Here is a 17916-nt window from a genome sequence, read left to right on the forward strand (position 1 = left end):
CATATCCTCTCTCCCTGCGAGGCTGCCATGACGTGATGCTTTTCCAGGAATCTGCTGCTCTTTAAATAGCAGAGAGGCAACAGGAAGTAGTACTAGAGTTCACCAGTGATGAGCTGGATATCACATCTTCCTGTTACGAATGTGGGGTATAGAAGCAGAAATAATAAATAGTAGGGAAGATGAGAAAAGGATAAGTAAAACAAAACAGGAGACAGACAAGGAGAGTAATCAGTAACAACAGGAAACTAAAGCAAGAAGTCACAAGATGAAAGGAAAGAATTGGATAGCAGTAATCCCATGGTAGGGCTTCCCAAATGGCTCAGTGGTAAAGAATCCCCCTGCCAATGCAGGAGACTCAAGAGACGTGGGTTTGATCCCTGGGTCAGGAAGATCCCCTGGAGTAGGAAATGGCAACCCACTCCAGTATTCTTGCCTGGAGAGTTCCATGGACAGAGGGGCCTGGTGGGCTACAGTCCATGGGGTTGCAAAGAATAGGATGCAACTGAGCACTATCCCACAGTAAATATCAAGTTCCAAATTATCAAATTTATTTGTATGGAAAATTCTTATGTAACCCTTACTATGGCAGACGTTCTCAGCCTGGTTCAGGTTACTCATGTTGCTGCTGTGAAGTAATTCTGATAACCCTGTGAGGTAGGCACCATCATCCCCATTTTTCAAATGAAGAAAGTGATACTCAGATGTTAAATAACTTGCCCCAGATCATGCCACTGGTAAGAGGGTAAGGATGAAGCCCAGGTGTCTGGCTTGAGCCCACACTACCCAGCATGACTATGCTCTCTGTCTTACTTTAGAAATTTTCTATATATTATCTATGTCAGTGTTCAAAATTAGATTCTACTTTTTTATTCTTTATGTGCTGTACTGCTTTTCAGCTGAGTTTACTCAGTCATTGCTTTCATGCTTCACAGCACATCAGAAGCTCATTCTGATTAGAGTAAAAAATCCTATTCCATTACATGTGATTATTTCCTAAAATAAAGCTGGTGCTGTCTTCTGCAGGAAAAAAATTAAATTCTGCTACTTACTTGTTGTTCCTTGATCATACTGTGCCTTAATTTTTCCCAACACTGAATATATCTCCACTTGCTTGTATGACTTCTGAGAAGTTGGATATAATTCTTAACTTTGTTCTTCTAAAAGTAAGGTGTTTTTTTTTCCCTTGGGCTGCTGTCAGGAATTTTTCTTTATTTTTGATTTTCCGTCCTTTGAAAATGATATGCATAAATAGGTTTCTGGGGTATTTATCTTGCTTGGTATTCTCTAAGATTCCTCAATCTGTGGTTTGGTGTCTGACATTAGTTTGAGGGAAATTCTCAGCCATTTTTATTTCAAATATTTCTTATGTTTCTTTCTTTCTTTTCCTTCTGGTATTTCCATTGTGTGTGTGCCACATTTTTTTAAAGTTGTTCCAAAGTCCTTGGTTATTCTGTTCTGGCTTTTTTCAGTCTTTGCTCTCTTTGCTTTTTGGTTTTCGAGGATTCTATTGATAAGTCCTCTTAGAGATACCTTTCCTCAGCTGTGTCCAGTTGAGGAATAAGCCCATCAAAGGTATTCTTTGTTTCTGTTGAAATGACCTCTAGCATTTATTTTTGGTTCTTTCTTGGGATTTGCATCTTTCAGTTTTACATCACCCATCTAATTCTTGCATGCTGTCTACTTCATCCATTAGAACCCATAGCACATTAATCACAGGTGTTTAAATTCCTGTTCTGATGATCATATCCTACCATGTCTGTCTGGTTCTACCATGTCTGGTTCTGATGCTTGCTTTGTCTTTTCAAATTGTGGTTTTTGCCTTTTGGTATACCTTGTAATTTTTTCTTGATAGCCAGATATGAGGTACTGGGTAAAAAGAACTGTTGTAAATAAGCCTTGTGTAATGTGGTGGTGAGGTGGGAAGGAAGAGTTCTGTAGTCTTGTGAATAGGTCTCAGTCTTTAAGTAATCCTATGTCTCTGGACAATGAATCCACAAGTGTTTTTAACTTTTCCTGTCCTCTCTCAGGTGAGAGGGAATGACTAAAGCCAATTGGAGTCGGATTTTTCCTTTCTCCTGGGTGAGTTAGGCTCTGAAAAATCAGAGCAGAAATAAAGAAAAAAAGGGAGAAGAATCAAATCAATAAAATTAGAAATCAAAATGGAGAAATGACAACACCGAAATACAAAAAATCATAAGAGACTAATATGAGCAATTATATGCCAATAAAATGAACAACTTGGAAGAAATGGACAAATTCTTAGAAAAGCATAACCTTCCAAAACTGAACCAGGAAGAAATAGAAAAATCTTAACAGACCCATCACAAACAAGGAAATTGAAGCTATAATCAAAAATCTTCCAACAAACAAAAGCTCAGGACCAAATGGCTTCACAGGTGAATTCTACCAAAAATTCAGAAAAGAGCTAACACCTATTCTACTCAAACTCTTCCAGAAAATTTTAGAGGAAGGCAAACTCCCAAACTCATTCTATGAGGCCACCATCACCCTAATACCAAAACCAGACAAAGATGCCACAAAAAAGGTAAACTACAGACTAATATCACTGATGAACATAGATGCAAAAATCCTCAACAAAATTCTAGGAAACAGAATCCAACAACATACTAAAAAGATCATATATCATGACCAAGTGGGCTTTATCCCAGTGATGCAAGGATTCTTCATTATTCACATATCAATCAGTGTGATACACCACATAAACAAATTGAAAGATAAAAACCATATGATTATCTTAATAGATGCAGAGAAAGCCTTTGACAAAATTCAACACCCATTTATGATCAAAACTCTCCAGAAATCAGGCATGGAAGGAACACACCTCAACATAATAAAAGCCATATATGACAAACCCACAACAAACATTATCCTCAATGGCAAAAAATTGAAAACATTTCCTCTAAAATCAGGACCAAGACAAGGGTGCCCACTCTCACCACTACTATTCAACATAGTTTTGGAAGTTTTGGTCACAGCAATCAGAGCAGAAAAAGAAATAAAAGGAATCCAGATTGGAAAAGAAGAAGTGAAACTCTCACTGTTTGCAGATGACATGATCCTCTACATAGAAAACCCTAAAGACTCCACCAGAAAATTACTAGAGATAATCAATGAATATAGTAAAGTTGCAGGGTATAAAATTAACACAAAGAAATCCCTTGCATTCCTATACACTAACAACAAGAAAACAGAAAGAGAAATTAAGGAAACAATTGCATTCACCATCACAACGAAAAGAATAAAATACTTAGGAATATATGTACCTAAATAAACAAAAGACCTATATATAGAAAACTATAAAACACTGGTGAAAGAAATCAAAGAGGACACAAATAGATGGAGAAATATACCGTGTTCATGGATCAGAAGAATCAATATAGTGAAAATGAGTATACTACCCAAAGCAATCTATAGATTCAGCGCAATCCCTATCAAGCTACCAATGATATTTTTCACAGAACTGAAACAAGGAGTTTCAAAATTCATATGGAAACACAAAAAACCTCGAACAACCAAAGCAATCTTGAGAAAGAAGAATGGAACTGGAGGAATCAACCTGCCTGACTTCAGACTATACTACAAAGCTACAGTCATCAAGACAGTATGATACTGGCACAAAGACAGAAATATAGATCAGTGGGACAAAATAGAAAGCCCAGAGATAAATCCATGCCCCTTTGGACATCTTATCTTTTTCAAAGGGGGAAAAAATATACAATGGAGAAAAGACAATTTCAAATAACAAGTGGTGCTGGGAAAACTGGTCAACCACCTGTAAAAGAATGAAACTAGAACACTTTCTAACACCATACACAAAAGTGAACTCAAAATGGACTAAAGGTCTAAATGTAAGACCAGAAACCATAAAACTCTTAGAGGAAAACATAGGCAGAACACTCTTTGACATAAATCACAGCAAAATCCTCTATGATGTACCTCCTAGAGGAATGGAAATAAAAACAAAAATAACAAATGGGACCTAATTAAACTTAAAAGCTTTTGCACAATGAAGGAAACTATAAGCAAGGTGAAAAGGCAGCCTTCAAAATGAGAGAAAATAATAGCAAACGAAGCAACTGACAAAGAATGAATCTCCAAAAGATACAAGCAACTCATGCAGCTCAATACCAGAAAAATAAACGACCCAATCAAAAAAATGCACTAAAGAACTAAACAGACATTTCTCCAAAGAAGACATACAGATGGCTAACAAACACTTGAAAAGATGCTCAACATCACTCATTATCAGAGAAATGCAAATCAAAACCACAATGAGGTACCATCTCACGCCAGTCAGAATGGCTGCCATCAAGAAGTCTACAAATGATAAATGCTGGAGAAGGTGTGGAGAAAAGGGAACCCTCTTACACTGTTGATGGGAATGCAAACTAGTACAGCCACTATGGAGAACAGTGTGGAGATTCCTTAAAAAACTGGAAATAGAACTGCCATATGACCCAGCAATCCCACTACTGGCATATACACCAAGGAAACCAGAATTGAAAGAGACACATGTACCCCAGTTTTCATTGCAGCACTGTTTATGATAGCTAGGACATGGAAGCAACCTAGATATCCATTAGCAGATGAATGGATAAGGAAGTTGTGGTACATATACACAATGGAATATTACTCAGCTATAAAAAAAGAATACATTTGAGTCAGTTCTAATGCTGCTGCTGCTGCTAAGTCGCTTCAGTTGTGTCCAACTCTGTGCGACCTCATAGATGGCATCCCACCAGGCTCCCCCATCCCTGGGATTCTCTAGGCAAGAACACTGGAGTGGGTTGCCATTTCCTTCTCCAATGCATGAATGTGAAAAGTGAAAGTGAAGTGGCTCAGTCATGTCCAACTCTTAGCAACCCCATGGACTGCAGCCTACCAGGCTCCTCCATCCATGGGATTTTCCAGGCAAGAGTACTAGAGTGGGGTGCCATTGCCTTCTCCACAGTTCTAATGAGGTGGATGAAACTGGAGCCTATTATACAGAGTGAAGTAAGCCAGAAAGAGAAACACCAATACAGTATTTTAATGCATATATGTGGAATTTAGAAAGATGGTAAGAATGACCATATATGCAAGACAGCAAAAGAGGCACAGAAGTAAAGAACAGACTCTTGAACTATATGGGAGAAGGCAAGAGTGGGACGATATGAGAGAATAGCATTGAAACCTGTATATTACCACATGTAAAAGAGATGACCAGTGTAAGTTCAATGCATGAAGCAGGGCACCCAAAGCTGGTGCTCTGGGACAACCCAGAGGGATAGGGTGGGGAGGGAGGTGAGAGGGGGTTTCAGGATGGTGGGACACATGTACACCCATGACTGATTCATGTCAATGTATGGCAAAAACCACCACAATATTGTAAAGTAATTAGCCTCCAATTAAAATAAATTAATTGAAAAAAATTCCAGCAGGTCAGGCTTGTTCTTAATTTCCCCTGAGATCAAGCCTTGGTAAGAAGAACAGAATGCTCTTGTGTATTTCAAAACGCTTCCTTTCCCCCTCCTCCTGCTTTCTGATCCATAAAGAAGTTGTTGGTTTTTTCATCTGTTCAGCCTTTCACTTGATAGGATGGAGCGGCGTCTTCTAAGCTTCTCACTGGTGGAACTAGGTTGCTTCAGTTTCCTCATCTACAAAATAGACACAATAAACAGTATGTATCCATAGACTTATGATGAGGATTAAATGGATTAAAACATATAAAACATTTGGAACACAGGTCTTGGCACATAGTAAGTATTCAGTAGATATTAGTGATTCTCCTCTTCCACTTCTGCTCACTCTTCTCCTTGTTGTTACCATATTGTTATTGTTTCTATTGCTCCACAGTCTTGGCTAATGAGCTTCCTCTATCAGCTTGCTAAGGACAGCTCGTTACACATAGTTGAGGATTTTTATGGTGGAGTTTTGGGAGGAAATATTTTATTTTCCCATGACCTTTTCTAATAGAATAAATATAGGAAACTATTTTTATATGTTTTACTGGTGATATGTTCCTCAATTCAAAAATGGTGAAACATCCCATATTTCACTTTTTCCTTTGTTTATCAGAAGATTACTTTTCTGGTAAATTTTTGCTTTATATTTTTACTTTCACTTTATAGTTAATTGAGAAATTGAAGTTAATTTTATTGGAAACTCCACCATATGATTTGCAAGGGAAAAATAAAATCCAGTACCGAGGATCAATTCTAGAACTGCAGGAGCTCCTTCATCTTAAGTTTAACAGAGCCACAGAAATACTTCTCAGAGTAAGTGTGATGTTTTGCTTTATATGTTATTAATATTTTTTCTAAGTGTTAAGATTTTATATTATATAATTTTTAAAATCCAGTATCATTTTTTGAAGATTTAAAAGGTTAAGGAAAAGTCAGAATAGTTTAAGGCACAATGTATTTATCAACTGCGAATATTTTATTTTTAAAGAAATAAAACATTATCAATATAGCTAAATTCTAGATATTTTCTCTTATACTTGCTAAAGTTTACTAGGACCATTATAAAAATAAATTCACAGAACCTTGTATGTTAGATATTCACTCTAGATGAATCAGTTGACACAAGATTACAATTATTGGTAGTCACTCTATTTTTCCCAAGTATCTTAGCACTAATGGTAATGTTCAACTAATCATAGAGCCATTTTTATTATATCTACGAAAGTTAATAATAATTCTATAATATATTATAATCTCCAGTCCATATTTAAATTTTCCCTAATATTCCATGAATATGTCCTATAATTTTTGTTTTGATTTGTTTTTTTAAATCAGGAAACAGTATAAGATCATACCTTGCTGTTGGCTATTTTGTGTCTTGGTTTCTTTTTTCTTCTGGTCTAGAACACAGTAACCTTTATAGACTTGGTAGAATGTGTTCTAATTTCAAAAAGAACTGCAAAGAAGGCTTATTGTTATTGTTAAGTTATTCTTAGCAGTAATATTCATATTAAAATTTTGCAACTATCTTATTTATATTGCAAGAAAAAGCCAGTAAGGAAATGTGTTATAATTATTAGTGATCAAGATTTTTATTTTAAGAGAAAAAAAGATATGTTATATAGAAGAGAAGATTAGAAAAAACACTAAAATGTTAAATTTGTAATGGAAATATCAGTATGAACCAGGTTTCTCTTATTCCATGAAAAGGATTAAGTTCTAATTGGGATAAATAGCTGACTCAAGCTTGGGGCAGGGAATTTGAAAGATGAGATTGTTGTTGCAAGATGAGTTTTTGCATTATCTTGTGCTAGAAAGCAAGTAAATACTCAAAGACTATGGAGTCATAGGTAAAGGGACAAGACTAGCTTAAAAAAGCTCCCAGTGGTCAAGTTGGAGATTATTTGAATATCAGAAAGAACAATGACTATAATTTATTAAAGCACATTGATTAAAATAAAAATTCATGAGTTTACAGTGATACCCCAAAAAGGAAGAGGGAAAGTGGGTTGGGGGTAGAGAGAACAATTCTTTACAGATTACCATCTGATGAATGCGGAAGGAATGGTCAGTAAGATAATCACCATTTTCCAATCCCCAATGTAATAACTGATAAAGATAATTAACTGCTACCTCAGTAATTAGGTGAAAAGTTTAGGAGCATGTCATTCTCATAATGCCAAAGTATTTGACCACGGATTACTTACTGACTAGGATAAATGTACTTTGCAATGGGAAGACATGGGTAGTCAGCACCTGAACTCAGTGATCAAGTCCACATTGTTAACAGTAGGACATCATATACCTCCTGATAGGATGCAATGTGAAGAACACAACTTCCCATAATGTGCCTTCTTGCAGAAAATCATTCGTCTAATCTGATTAAACCTACCTTGACCTAACTTCCAGTGTACAAAAAATAAAGGAGATAGAAGAGTAAGTTAAACTGTGAGGGAAGAGCTGGATAAATCCACACAATGTGGAACAGTTCTACAACAGTTTTGTTATTTGTGCCACACTGAGTGACTTGTGGGATCTTAGTTCTCCTACCAGGGATCGAACCTGTGCCCCTCGGCAGTGAAGTCCTAACCACTGCCAGGGAAGTCACAGGACAATTACTTTTAAAACAAATAGCAATAAACTCAATTCCCAGTACTTTTAAGTTTTTACATTATAGGAGCTGAATACATATTGGCTTATTTAAGTCCTTTTAAAGCACTAATGTCTTAAGCAAGAGGCATGAAGCTATTTTAGTCTTTATTAAAGAATTCTAAAGAATATCCTTAAATGACATGTTGATTATTATTAGACTAGTAAATCACAGAACTCATAGGGATATTTTGTTTTGTAAACTTGGTGTGTTCAGGAATAGGCTAACTTTTGCAATAGCATAAGGTAAGGATAAAGTTAACATTAGGATATATAGTTAAAATGAGGAGTCATGATAATGATAAAATTGAAAAGGGTAGTCTAAAAGTAATCTACAAGACCTACCTGGGAATATAGGAGCAACTACCATCCTTAGACACCTTAAGAGAAACTGAGTAGAAAAGGGGGAACACATTTAAGTGAGTAAATACATTTGTATCATTTAGAGAATTATTTAAAACAATTCTTTGTTATTTTTATTGAACCTTATTTTTACCCAAATTACTTTTTTAAGTATTAAAGGGAATCCGACACCTAACTGATGAAATAACTACCTACATTGCATAGTTTATGAGGCCTCTAATCTTAATAGTGTTTTCTTTTTTTCTTACAGCAAGCTAGTACTTTAGCAGATCTGGACAGTGGAAATATGGAAAAAGTCATTCGAGATGAAAATGTTACTCTCTGTATATGGGCAAACCTCAAGAAGAATCCAAGGTATTGCCGTGGGTGATGCTGTAGGTCTGAAGACACTCGAGTCACGTGACCAAGCAGATGCCTGTTGCATTACAGCATGGCATACTTATAAAAACCCATCTTAGGGAGTCAGCCAGTTAGGGTTTAATTCTGAGACCTGTTGTTTATCTTAGGCAAGTTACTTAGTCTTGTAAGGTCTCAGTATATCAACAGTGAAATTATTTTTATCACTTAAAAGAATTGGGCTGAAGATGAAATGTTAATACATGTAAAGGTCATACATAACAGGATGTCTAGTATAAATACACACTGACTAGATATCGGGGTCTTCCTCTTTTTTTCACTCACTCAAGCCTCCCTTCCCACCAAAAAGTAGAAGTGATAGGTGCTTCCTACGGGACAGTCTGAAGCTTTTAAAAGATTTATTTTGTGTGAACTGTGAAAGTAGCATCAACATATATACACTATCAGGTGTAAGATGGATAGCTGGTGAGAAGTCGCTGTGTAGCAACAGGGAGCCCAGTCTGGTGCTCTGTGCTGACCCAGAGGGATGGGGTAGGGGAGGGGGAGGGAGGCGAAGGAGGGGGAGGGAGGCGAGGGAGGGAGAGTGAAAGTGGAAGTCGCTCAGTTGTGTCTGACTCTTTGTGACCCCATGGAGTATACAGTGCATGGAATTCTCCAGGCCAGAATACTGGAGTGGGTAGCCTTTCCCTTCTCCAGGGGAATCTTCCTAACCCAGGGATCAAACTCAGGTCTCCCGCATTGCAGGCAGATTCTTTACCAGCTGAGCCACAAGGGAAGCGGGTATGTATATATAATTATGGCTGATTCGTGTTGTTATATGGCAGAAGCCAATACAACATTGTAAAAATTTAAAAATATATATTTAAATGTTAAAAATAATACTTTCAAAAATAATTTCATATTTATTATTTTTAGATATTTAAATGATGTTTTCAACAAAGTAATATCATTCTGAGGAATAATAGAGATAATGACAAATTCATAATCACTTGCCTGCTGTTTTGCTCAAACGTTTCAAAATAATTGAGTTAATATGGCACAGTGAGTTTTAGAGAAAAATTATCAGAATAAAAGTTAGGAGGTCTAGGTTTCTAGTCCCAGCTCTAAAAAGACTAGTCATAACAACAATGGGAACAATTAGACTTTATTTTTGATATTTAGTAAAAGGAAGGAACAAAATATTTTCCAACTTCTATTTGCTACAAACTACTCTGTGGTTTAAATTTTCATTAAATTTTTTATTCATTTATATTTAGTCACACTTGTGCAGCTTGCAGAATCTTATTTCCCCAACCAGGGACTGAACCCACACCCATGGCAGTGAAAGCATGGTGTCCTAACCAATGGACCACCCTCTGGCGGAAAATAATCTGTATAATTTTAAAAGAATAAAAGTAAAATGAACTGCTCTGTATTAACTACCCAGGTTTAAAAAGAGAATTAGATAGTATTCTTTTATTAAGGTAAGGAGCAGTGGTGGCAGAACAACTTTTTGTTTTACTTTGATAGTGATGAAGAGGGGCAGAGGGTGGTTGGGATGGTGAGTTCAGTGTGGGACTTGTTGAATTTGAAGTTACCTATGAGACTATGAGACATCGAAGTGTAACTGTCTGAAGGCATTGAGAGAAATGTGCTTTGGCAACATATTTGGAGGCATTATTAGCATTGTTTTTGTTATTTAGTCACTAAGTTGTGTCCAACTCTTTTGTGACCCCATGGACTGTAGCCTGCGCTCCTCTGTCAATGGGATTTCCCAGGCAAGGTTACTGGAACGAGTTGCCATTTCCTTCTCCAGGGGATCTTCCTAACTCAGGGATCAAACCTGCATCTCCTGCATTGGCATACAGATTCTTTTACCACTGAGACACCAGGGAAGCCTAAGTTTTGGAGACATGTTTGGGGAAGTCATTAGCATACAGATCAGTAGTTCTTAACTTTTTAGAAATCAGCTCTTATGAAGTTTATTACATATGCGCACACATATGTAAGGGAGTTTTTTTAACCTTTTATAGTTCATTCAGGGATGCTTCTTCCCCTAGGAAACATAGAGCTCATTGAAGTCTTAGAAATAATAATATCCAGGGAGAATATGTAGAAGGAGATGAAAGGAGGACTCAGGCTGGAGAACTGAGTGACATCAGCATTTAAGGGATGGTTAGGAAGTTCAGTTCAGTTCAGTTCAGTCGCTCAGTCGTGGTTAGGAAGGAGGCTGTACAAAGGAACCAGAGAAGGAGCTCCCGTAGATGGAGGAGAAGAGTATGGAGCCATGGATCCCAAGAGACAGTTTTGAGATGGTAACATCAGCAACCTGGTCTAAATGCTGCAAAGAAAGCAAGTTAAGGGTATTTACAAGTACTCAAAACTCTGCTGAAATTAAAGAGGAAATAATGCTTAGGTATAAATTCACAGCGGACATAGAACTTCCTAGAGCCTCATCTTTTTTGTTAAATTAATTAACAGGCACAGAAGTATCAGATTCTCTGAGACACAAACTGGATTTGAAATTCCAAGGATATTAGCAACATCTGACATTGCTCTACGACTCCTGCACACTCACTATGATCATGTCACACCCCTGAGCCCCGTTCTAACACCATCACAAGAACACATTTCCACAGTAGCTGACTCTGTCAAAGAAGAAGTTAAGAGTGTACAAACGGCAGTCAGCAGAGATCTCCAAGAAGAGAATAAACAACAAGAAAATGAGTCTAACTCAGTTCATGAGGAAGAAACAAAAGCTGAGGAACAAGGTGATGTCGAAGAACAAATGGTAGGACACTTTAAATGTACGTTTTTTTCTTCATGTAACGGGTGTTATTAGATTCTCTTGACGCATTCTCAAGATTTGTTCCTAAACAGCTAGAAACCGAAAGCCACTTTCTAACCAATGGCTCAGTTTTGAATGCGTTTTTTTCCTTTGCCTTCTATATTCATAGTCACTGTTTATAGTTGAGCTTGTTGCTTCCACATCCTAAAGTTGAGCACAGAAATTGCTCATTTTTTATTTTAGCTTCATTCCCCAAAAGCTTTGAAGCAATTTAATTTGTTGGTATTTATTATATTTCAAATTCACTTAAGGGAACTTGTGATAAATACTTTCACAAACGGAAGGATTAGTTACTTCTTCAGGTTTTGGTTTTGTAAGAAAGAATTTAATGAAGTAAAAACTAATTTTTTAAAACTGTTGTACTTTTCTTTTAAAAACTGACATCTTTAGATATAATAATATGTTAGGTGCTATGTGCTCAGTCACTCATTCATGTCTGACTCTTTGTGGCCCTATGGACTATAGCTGGCCAGTCTTCTCTGCCATGGATTTTCCAGGCAAGAATACTGGAGTGGATAGCCATTTCCTACTCCAGAGGAACTTCCTTACCCACGGATAGAACCCTAGTCTCCTCTGTCTCCTGCATTGGCTGGTGGATTCCTTACCACTAGTGCCACCTGGAAAGCCCAATAATATGTTATAATAATCATATTTTGGTAGTTGGTTTCTGCTCTCTTCGTTCTGTTTCCAGGATTTTCAAGCCACTTACCTATTATGGTAAAATAAATTGTCTCTTTCGCATTTAATAGAACTTTCTCAGAACTGAGCAGCTTTTTGTTTGGCCGTGGACAGTTTGATTTTAGGAAGGACCAGGTTTTCCTGTAAGTGCTTAAAATATTGTATTGGCTTATTGGTTTGTTTTCTTTAAACACAGATAGGGTTAAGAATTAAGTTGAATACAAATTAGAAATCGGAATAAGTATTATTAGATATTCTAAGAAAGATTTAATTGAAAAATGCCATTTGATTACACCAGAATCAAAAATTGTAATGATTCTACAGCAATGTAAAAGATGGATATAAGACACAATGGTCAGTACAAAGAATAGTATTCAGAGTGTGATTACAATGATGAAAAAATAAAAAAGGCATAAAAGGAGGAGAATCCAGAAACCTATATATAACTGATACTTCAGAGAGGTTGGAAATAAGTGATTTGTTCTTCTTTAAAAGTTGTCACTCTTAAAAGAAATATTTTTTGAGCAATCTGGTAGCTTTTAAAATTAAAGAAAAAATCATTTTTCCTCTCAGGTAGCTTTACTATAGTTCAACAATATTTCCAGTTTTCTTCCCTTTCCTGGACATGTAGGAAGATTATACTCCTCTCCCCCTTAAAATTAGGGGTGACCAATTGACTTGCTTTAGTTAAGAAGACATGAATGGATGTAACACACTGATTTCTAAGAGGGAAAAAATAAAGAATGAGTAAACAGGCCCTGGATGTCACATTATTTAAGTATGCAGTAAGAAACAAAATGAAGACCTGTACACTTAAAATAAGATTTCACAAGATTTGTGATTGAAAATTTATGAAAACAACAAGTAAAAAGGTATCAAAATTGTTCATATGAAAAGATGTTATCTAAAAATGTTTGGTCTTGGTCTGATAAAAATATTGAATGACTTCTGTTCCTCAAATTCCTTGATCATATTTTATGAAAAATTCAACAGTTTACCCCCAAATTTCATATTATTAATTTAAAGTTGTGAAATAATTTAGAAAAGATATAATTTGAAATATTACTTGAATTTAATGGCTTTAGCAGTTCTTCCTATGCATGTATGTCTCAGCTGAAGCACCTCATATAAGTGATGACTTATTATATAGTTCTATGTCTAAAACTACTTAAAATAGTTTCACATTAAATATATCAGCACATGAATTCACTGTAATACCAAGTAGTGCAGTTTTCTATTTTTCTCCAAATCTGTCATCTATTAGAGTAAGAAGTCATTTCCTTTACTCTCAGTCACTGAGCTCCAAGTTACCAAACTAAGTTTTCCTCCATTAACAGGCCCTTTCCAATGTGTTTAACTACATCTGTTTTTTTCTGTTATTCTTTAATGTTTTATTGAACCTCTTCAATCTATAATGATGACTAAAGGTATAAAAATGACTAAAGGTATACCAGTGCTGTGCTGTGCTGAGCTGAGTTGCTCAGTCATGTCCTATTCTTTGTGACCCCATGACAGTGGCCGGCCAGGCTCCTCTGGCCATGGGGATTCTCCAGGCAAGAATACTGGAGTGGGTTGCCATGACCTCCTCCAGGGGATGTACCAATGCTACTGTTGATAATACCACAGAAGTACATTAAGGAAAAGCATTCTACTCGATGGTAATGCATATTTTAAGGCATAGTGAATGAAGTTCTTCTCAAATAATTAGTCTAGGGAACCAAGAGTAATGATCAGACCATTAGTTTTACCTTATGAAACGTCACCACAGTCTGGGAAGCACGACTGAGAATTGTGTGAGTGGCAGGTAGAGGAACCTGGCTGGCAGAACTTTGTAATCAGGCAGTTGAAAAAAGAGAAGATTGCCTAGGAGATGACACTAACATTACTTTAGTGAGCACCCCTATTTTGGGGAACCAATCCTCTCATCACACCACACAGGCGTGTGTGTAGATACTCATGCTTATGTCCATGTGCTCTATTATTCTTCCAAATGCCCCACAGCATTCTCAAAAGTTAATATGAACAATGCTGAAGTATGTGTGATTTCCACAGAAGCAGAAAAATCCTATAGTCGTGCTTAAGTGTACCAAGGCAGGGGGAAAGCCATCCCCTGTGCTTGGAGGGGAGTTGAGGGGGGCTCAGTAACCTGCATAGAGTGAAGAATCCCCCAGGCCAGAGCCACTTGCCCTGTTCAGCTGGCTAGGAAAGGAAAGAGAGTAGGTGGAAACAGTCATCAGCTGGGCTTCCACTTGCCACTAATTCTGAACAGAACACATGTGTTGAGCACTTTTTGTAAGTGTGAGTCACCTGCAAGGGGCAAAAATCACTGGATTTATAAAGAAAATCAGCAGCTCAGAAGAAGGGGGTAAAGATAATTTGATAGAATTTGTGGGAGTGAGTAAAATAAATGGTTGAAAGAAGTAGAAGATCCAATATCTATGTAAAAGAATTTATAGAACTTGAGAAGGAAAAGGTTGAGTTTAATATAATAATTGTCTCTGAGACAGCTAGCTAAGATATGAAATAAAATATATTTCCAATCATACTTCCCTCTATAGACTAAAAAAAAAAATAACAGATCAAAGGCTTAAATATAAAAACAAACTAATCGAAACATAAAATAATAGAAAGTATTTGAAGAGAATGTAGGGAAATTATTTTATCACATTTACTAAAAAGAACTGTGGTGTTGGAGAAGACTCTTGAGAGTCCCTTGGACTGCAAGGAGATCAAACCAGTCCGTCCTAAAGGAGATCAGCCCTGAGTGTTCATTGGAAGGACTGATACTGAAGATGAAGCTCTGATACTTTGGTCACCTGATGTGAAGAGCCGACTTATTGGAGAAGACCCTGATGCTGGGAAGGACTGAAGGCAGGAGGAGAAGGGGATGACAGAGGATGAGATGGTTGGATGGCATCATCAACTCAATTGAGTTTGAGCAAGCTCCAGGAGATGGTGAAGGACAGGGAAGCCTGGCCTGCTGTAGTCCATGGGGTCGCAAAGAGTTGGACATGACTGAGCAACTGAACAACAACAAAAAAGATCTTTTTTAAAAAAATTTTATCATTATTTTTGTTGTTGTTGTTGCACTGAGTCTTCATTGCTATGCATAGGATTTCTCTACTTGTAATGAACGGGGACTATTCTTCATTGTGGTGGATGGGCTTCTCATTGCAGTGGCTTCTATCATTGTGGAACACAGGCTCTAGGGTGTGCTCAATAGTTGTGGCACACGGGCTTTGTTACTCAGCTACATGTGAAATCTTCCCAGACCAGGAATCGAACCGGTGTCCCCTGCGTTGGTAAACGATTTTTCACCACTGGACCACTATGGAAGTCCTAAGATCTTTCTTCCTTATTAGTGCATCAAAACCAAAACCTTGCAAGAAAAGGACATTATGGGTTCAAACATTTGTGTCAAATAAACCTCACTATAAACAATGCTGAAAGACAATGGACTGGGAAATATATTTAAACATATCAAACAAATGATTAGTATCCTAATATAAAGAACTTGTACAAATTGGTAAGACAAGTTCATAATGCAGATTAGGCAAAAGACTTGAGCAGATCAATAAGAGAATTGAAACTGATCAATAAAGATATGAAAAGATAACCAAATAAGTAAACAAGTTAGAACTGACATTATATCACTTCATATCAGATTGAGTGTGAGAGGTTGCAGCCATTTTCACATACTATTATTAAAAGTGAAAATTTGTACAGTCTTCAGGGAAATTTAGTACTATGTAAGTGTACCTTTTAGTGATTTTTCATTTTAGTGATTTATTATTATGAAATCGTAAGACAACTAAATAAAAATGAATGTTACAATGTTCACTGACTTTTTTATATTAGAAATTACAGTCCACAGATTAATTATAAAATATTCAGTCAAGTAGTAGCCATTCAAAATGATATAGATTTTATATACTTTAATTTCAAAAACTGTTGAGATGTACTTGACATATGGCATTATATTAGTTTCAAGTATACAACACAAAGATTTAATATTTCTTTGTACTGTGAAATAACCTCCGTCTAGTTAGCATTCACCCCCATACATAGCTACAATTCTTTCCTTGTGCTTAGAACTTTTAAGATCTCTCTTACGAACTTCCAAATATACGATACAGTATTATTAACTATAGTCACCATGTTGTACATTTTAAGTCAAGAATTTATTTCTCTATAACTGGAGGCTCATACCTTTGGCCACCTTCACCCATTTGTCCACCTCCACCTCCAACCTCTGGCAACCGCCAATCTGTTCTCTGTATTTAAATTCTTTCTTTCTTTAGATTCTACGAAAAAGGGAGATGATATGGTATTTGTCTTTCCCTGTCTGACTTATTTCACTTAACAATAATGCCCTCAAGGTCCCCTTGTTGTTTCCAGTGGCAAGGTTTCCATATTTTTTATGGCTGAATATTATTCTGTTGTTGCTATATATCACATTTTCTTTATCCATTCATCCACCGATGGACTGTTACATTGCTTCCGTGTCTTGGCTGTTGTGAATAGTGCTTCAGTGTACATAGAGGTGCATACCTCTTTTTGAGTTAGTACTTTTGTTTCCTTCAGATAAATGCCCTGAAATAGAATTGCTGGATCTTATGCTAGTTAATTGCTACCGTATGATCCAGCAGAAACTATTAATTTATTTCATTGGAGGGGCAACCCTGGCCCTAATAAGCATTATTCTAACACAGCCTTCATTGCATTTGTTATTCTTTTTCTACTCACTATCCTTGAATTTGCAAGTAGCTGTTTTGGTTTCCTGGATGGCTCAGCAGGTAAAGAATCCACCTGCAATGCAGGAGACACAGGTGCAAGGGTTCGATCTCGGGGTCGAGAAGATCCCCTGGAGGAGGAAAAGGCAGCTCACTCTGGTATTCTTGCCCAAAAACCCCATGGACAGAAGATCCTGATGGGCCACATTCCGGAAGGTCACAAAGAGTCAAACGTGACCAACCACACACAGCACCGCACAGTTATTCAAGCTTATGTCAGCCCCCTGCTTATACACCTCTGCTTACACCGTGACACACGGTAACCCATCAAACCTATGCATTCCAAATAAATAAACCCCAGCCCCCAGCCTTTTACAACAGCCCTCTTAGCCCCTCTTGAAATATCTGGTCTACTCATATGCTTCTGTTTAGACTCAACATTCTTATTATGCTTGGACTTATTAACCAACATTTTAGCAATGTATAAGTGACAAAGAGACATCATCCAGAAAAGCTTTCTTACTTGTATTTATAACAACTTTCTAACTTCTCCAACTAAACACATGGAAAAATCAAGTCCTTACAAATGCAGATTTAACATTATAGGATCAGCATGCCTAAAGTTTTTCCTTAAAATTTTTCATAGTGACCATTACGTTTCTTCTCTGTATGACCTAGAAATTCTGCCCCTAACCTGAGCATCCCACACAAATAATCTAATAACAATACTCATAGGACTAATCCTAATTTCACCACTAGCAGTAAATTTAGCCTACAGGTGGACTCAAAAGGGGTTAGAGTGGACCAAATATGATAATTAGTTTAAATTAAAGCAAGTTTTTAT

The 17916-nt window shown here is 36.8% G+C and overlaps 1 protein-coding gene across 21 annotated transcripts in view; it reads left to right on the forward strand.

Annotated features, from left to right (window-relative positions):
- DNAI7 (dynein axonemal intermediate chain 7) overlaps positions 1–17916 on the forward strand; it is an 82762-nt gene that overhangs the window by 26256 nt on the left and 38590 nt on the right. For all 21 annotated transcript variants that reach the window (XM_081483751.1, XM_081483756.1, XM_081483761.1 and 18 more), the window contains 3 exons: positions 6132–6278; positions 8728–8831; positions 11295–11604. In XM_081483751.1, the coding sequence (XP_081339877.1) occupies positions 6132–6278; positions 8728–8831; positions 11295–11604 (561 nt within the window). The remainder of the gene's footprint in view (positions 1–6131; positions 6279–8727; positions 8832–11294; positions 11605–17916) is intronic.

The sequence above is a fragment of the Giraffa tippelskirchi genome, chromosome 4, assembly GCF_054371585.1.
Source record: "Giraffa tippelskirchi isolate mGirTip1 chromosome 4, T2T-mGirTip1v1.2.pri, whole genome shotgun sequence".
NCBI classification, from domain to species: domain Eukaryota; kingdom Metazoa; phylum Chordata; class Mammalia; order Artiodactyla; family Giraffidae; genus Giraffa; species Giraffa tippelskirchi.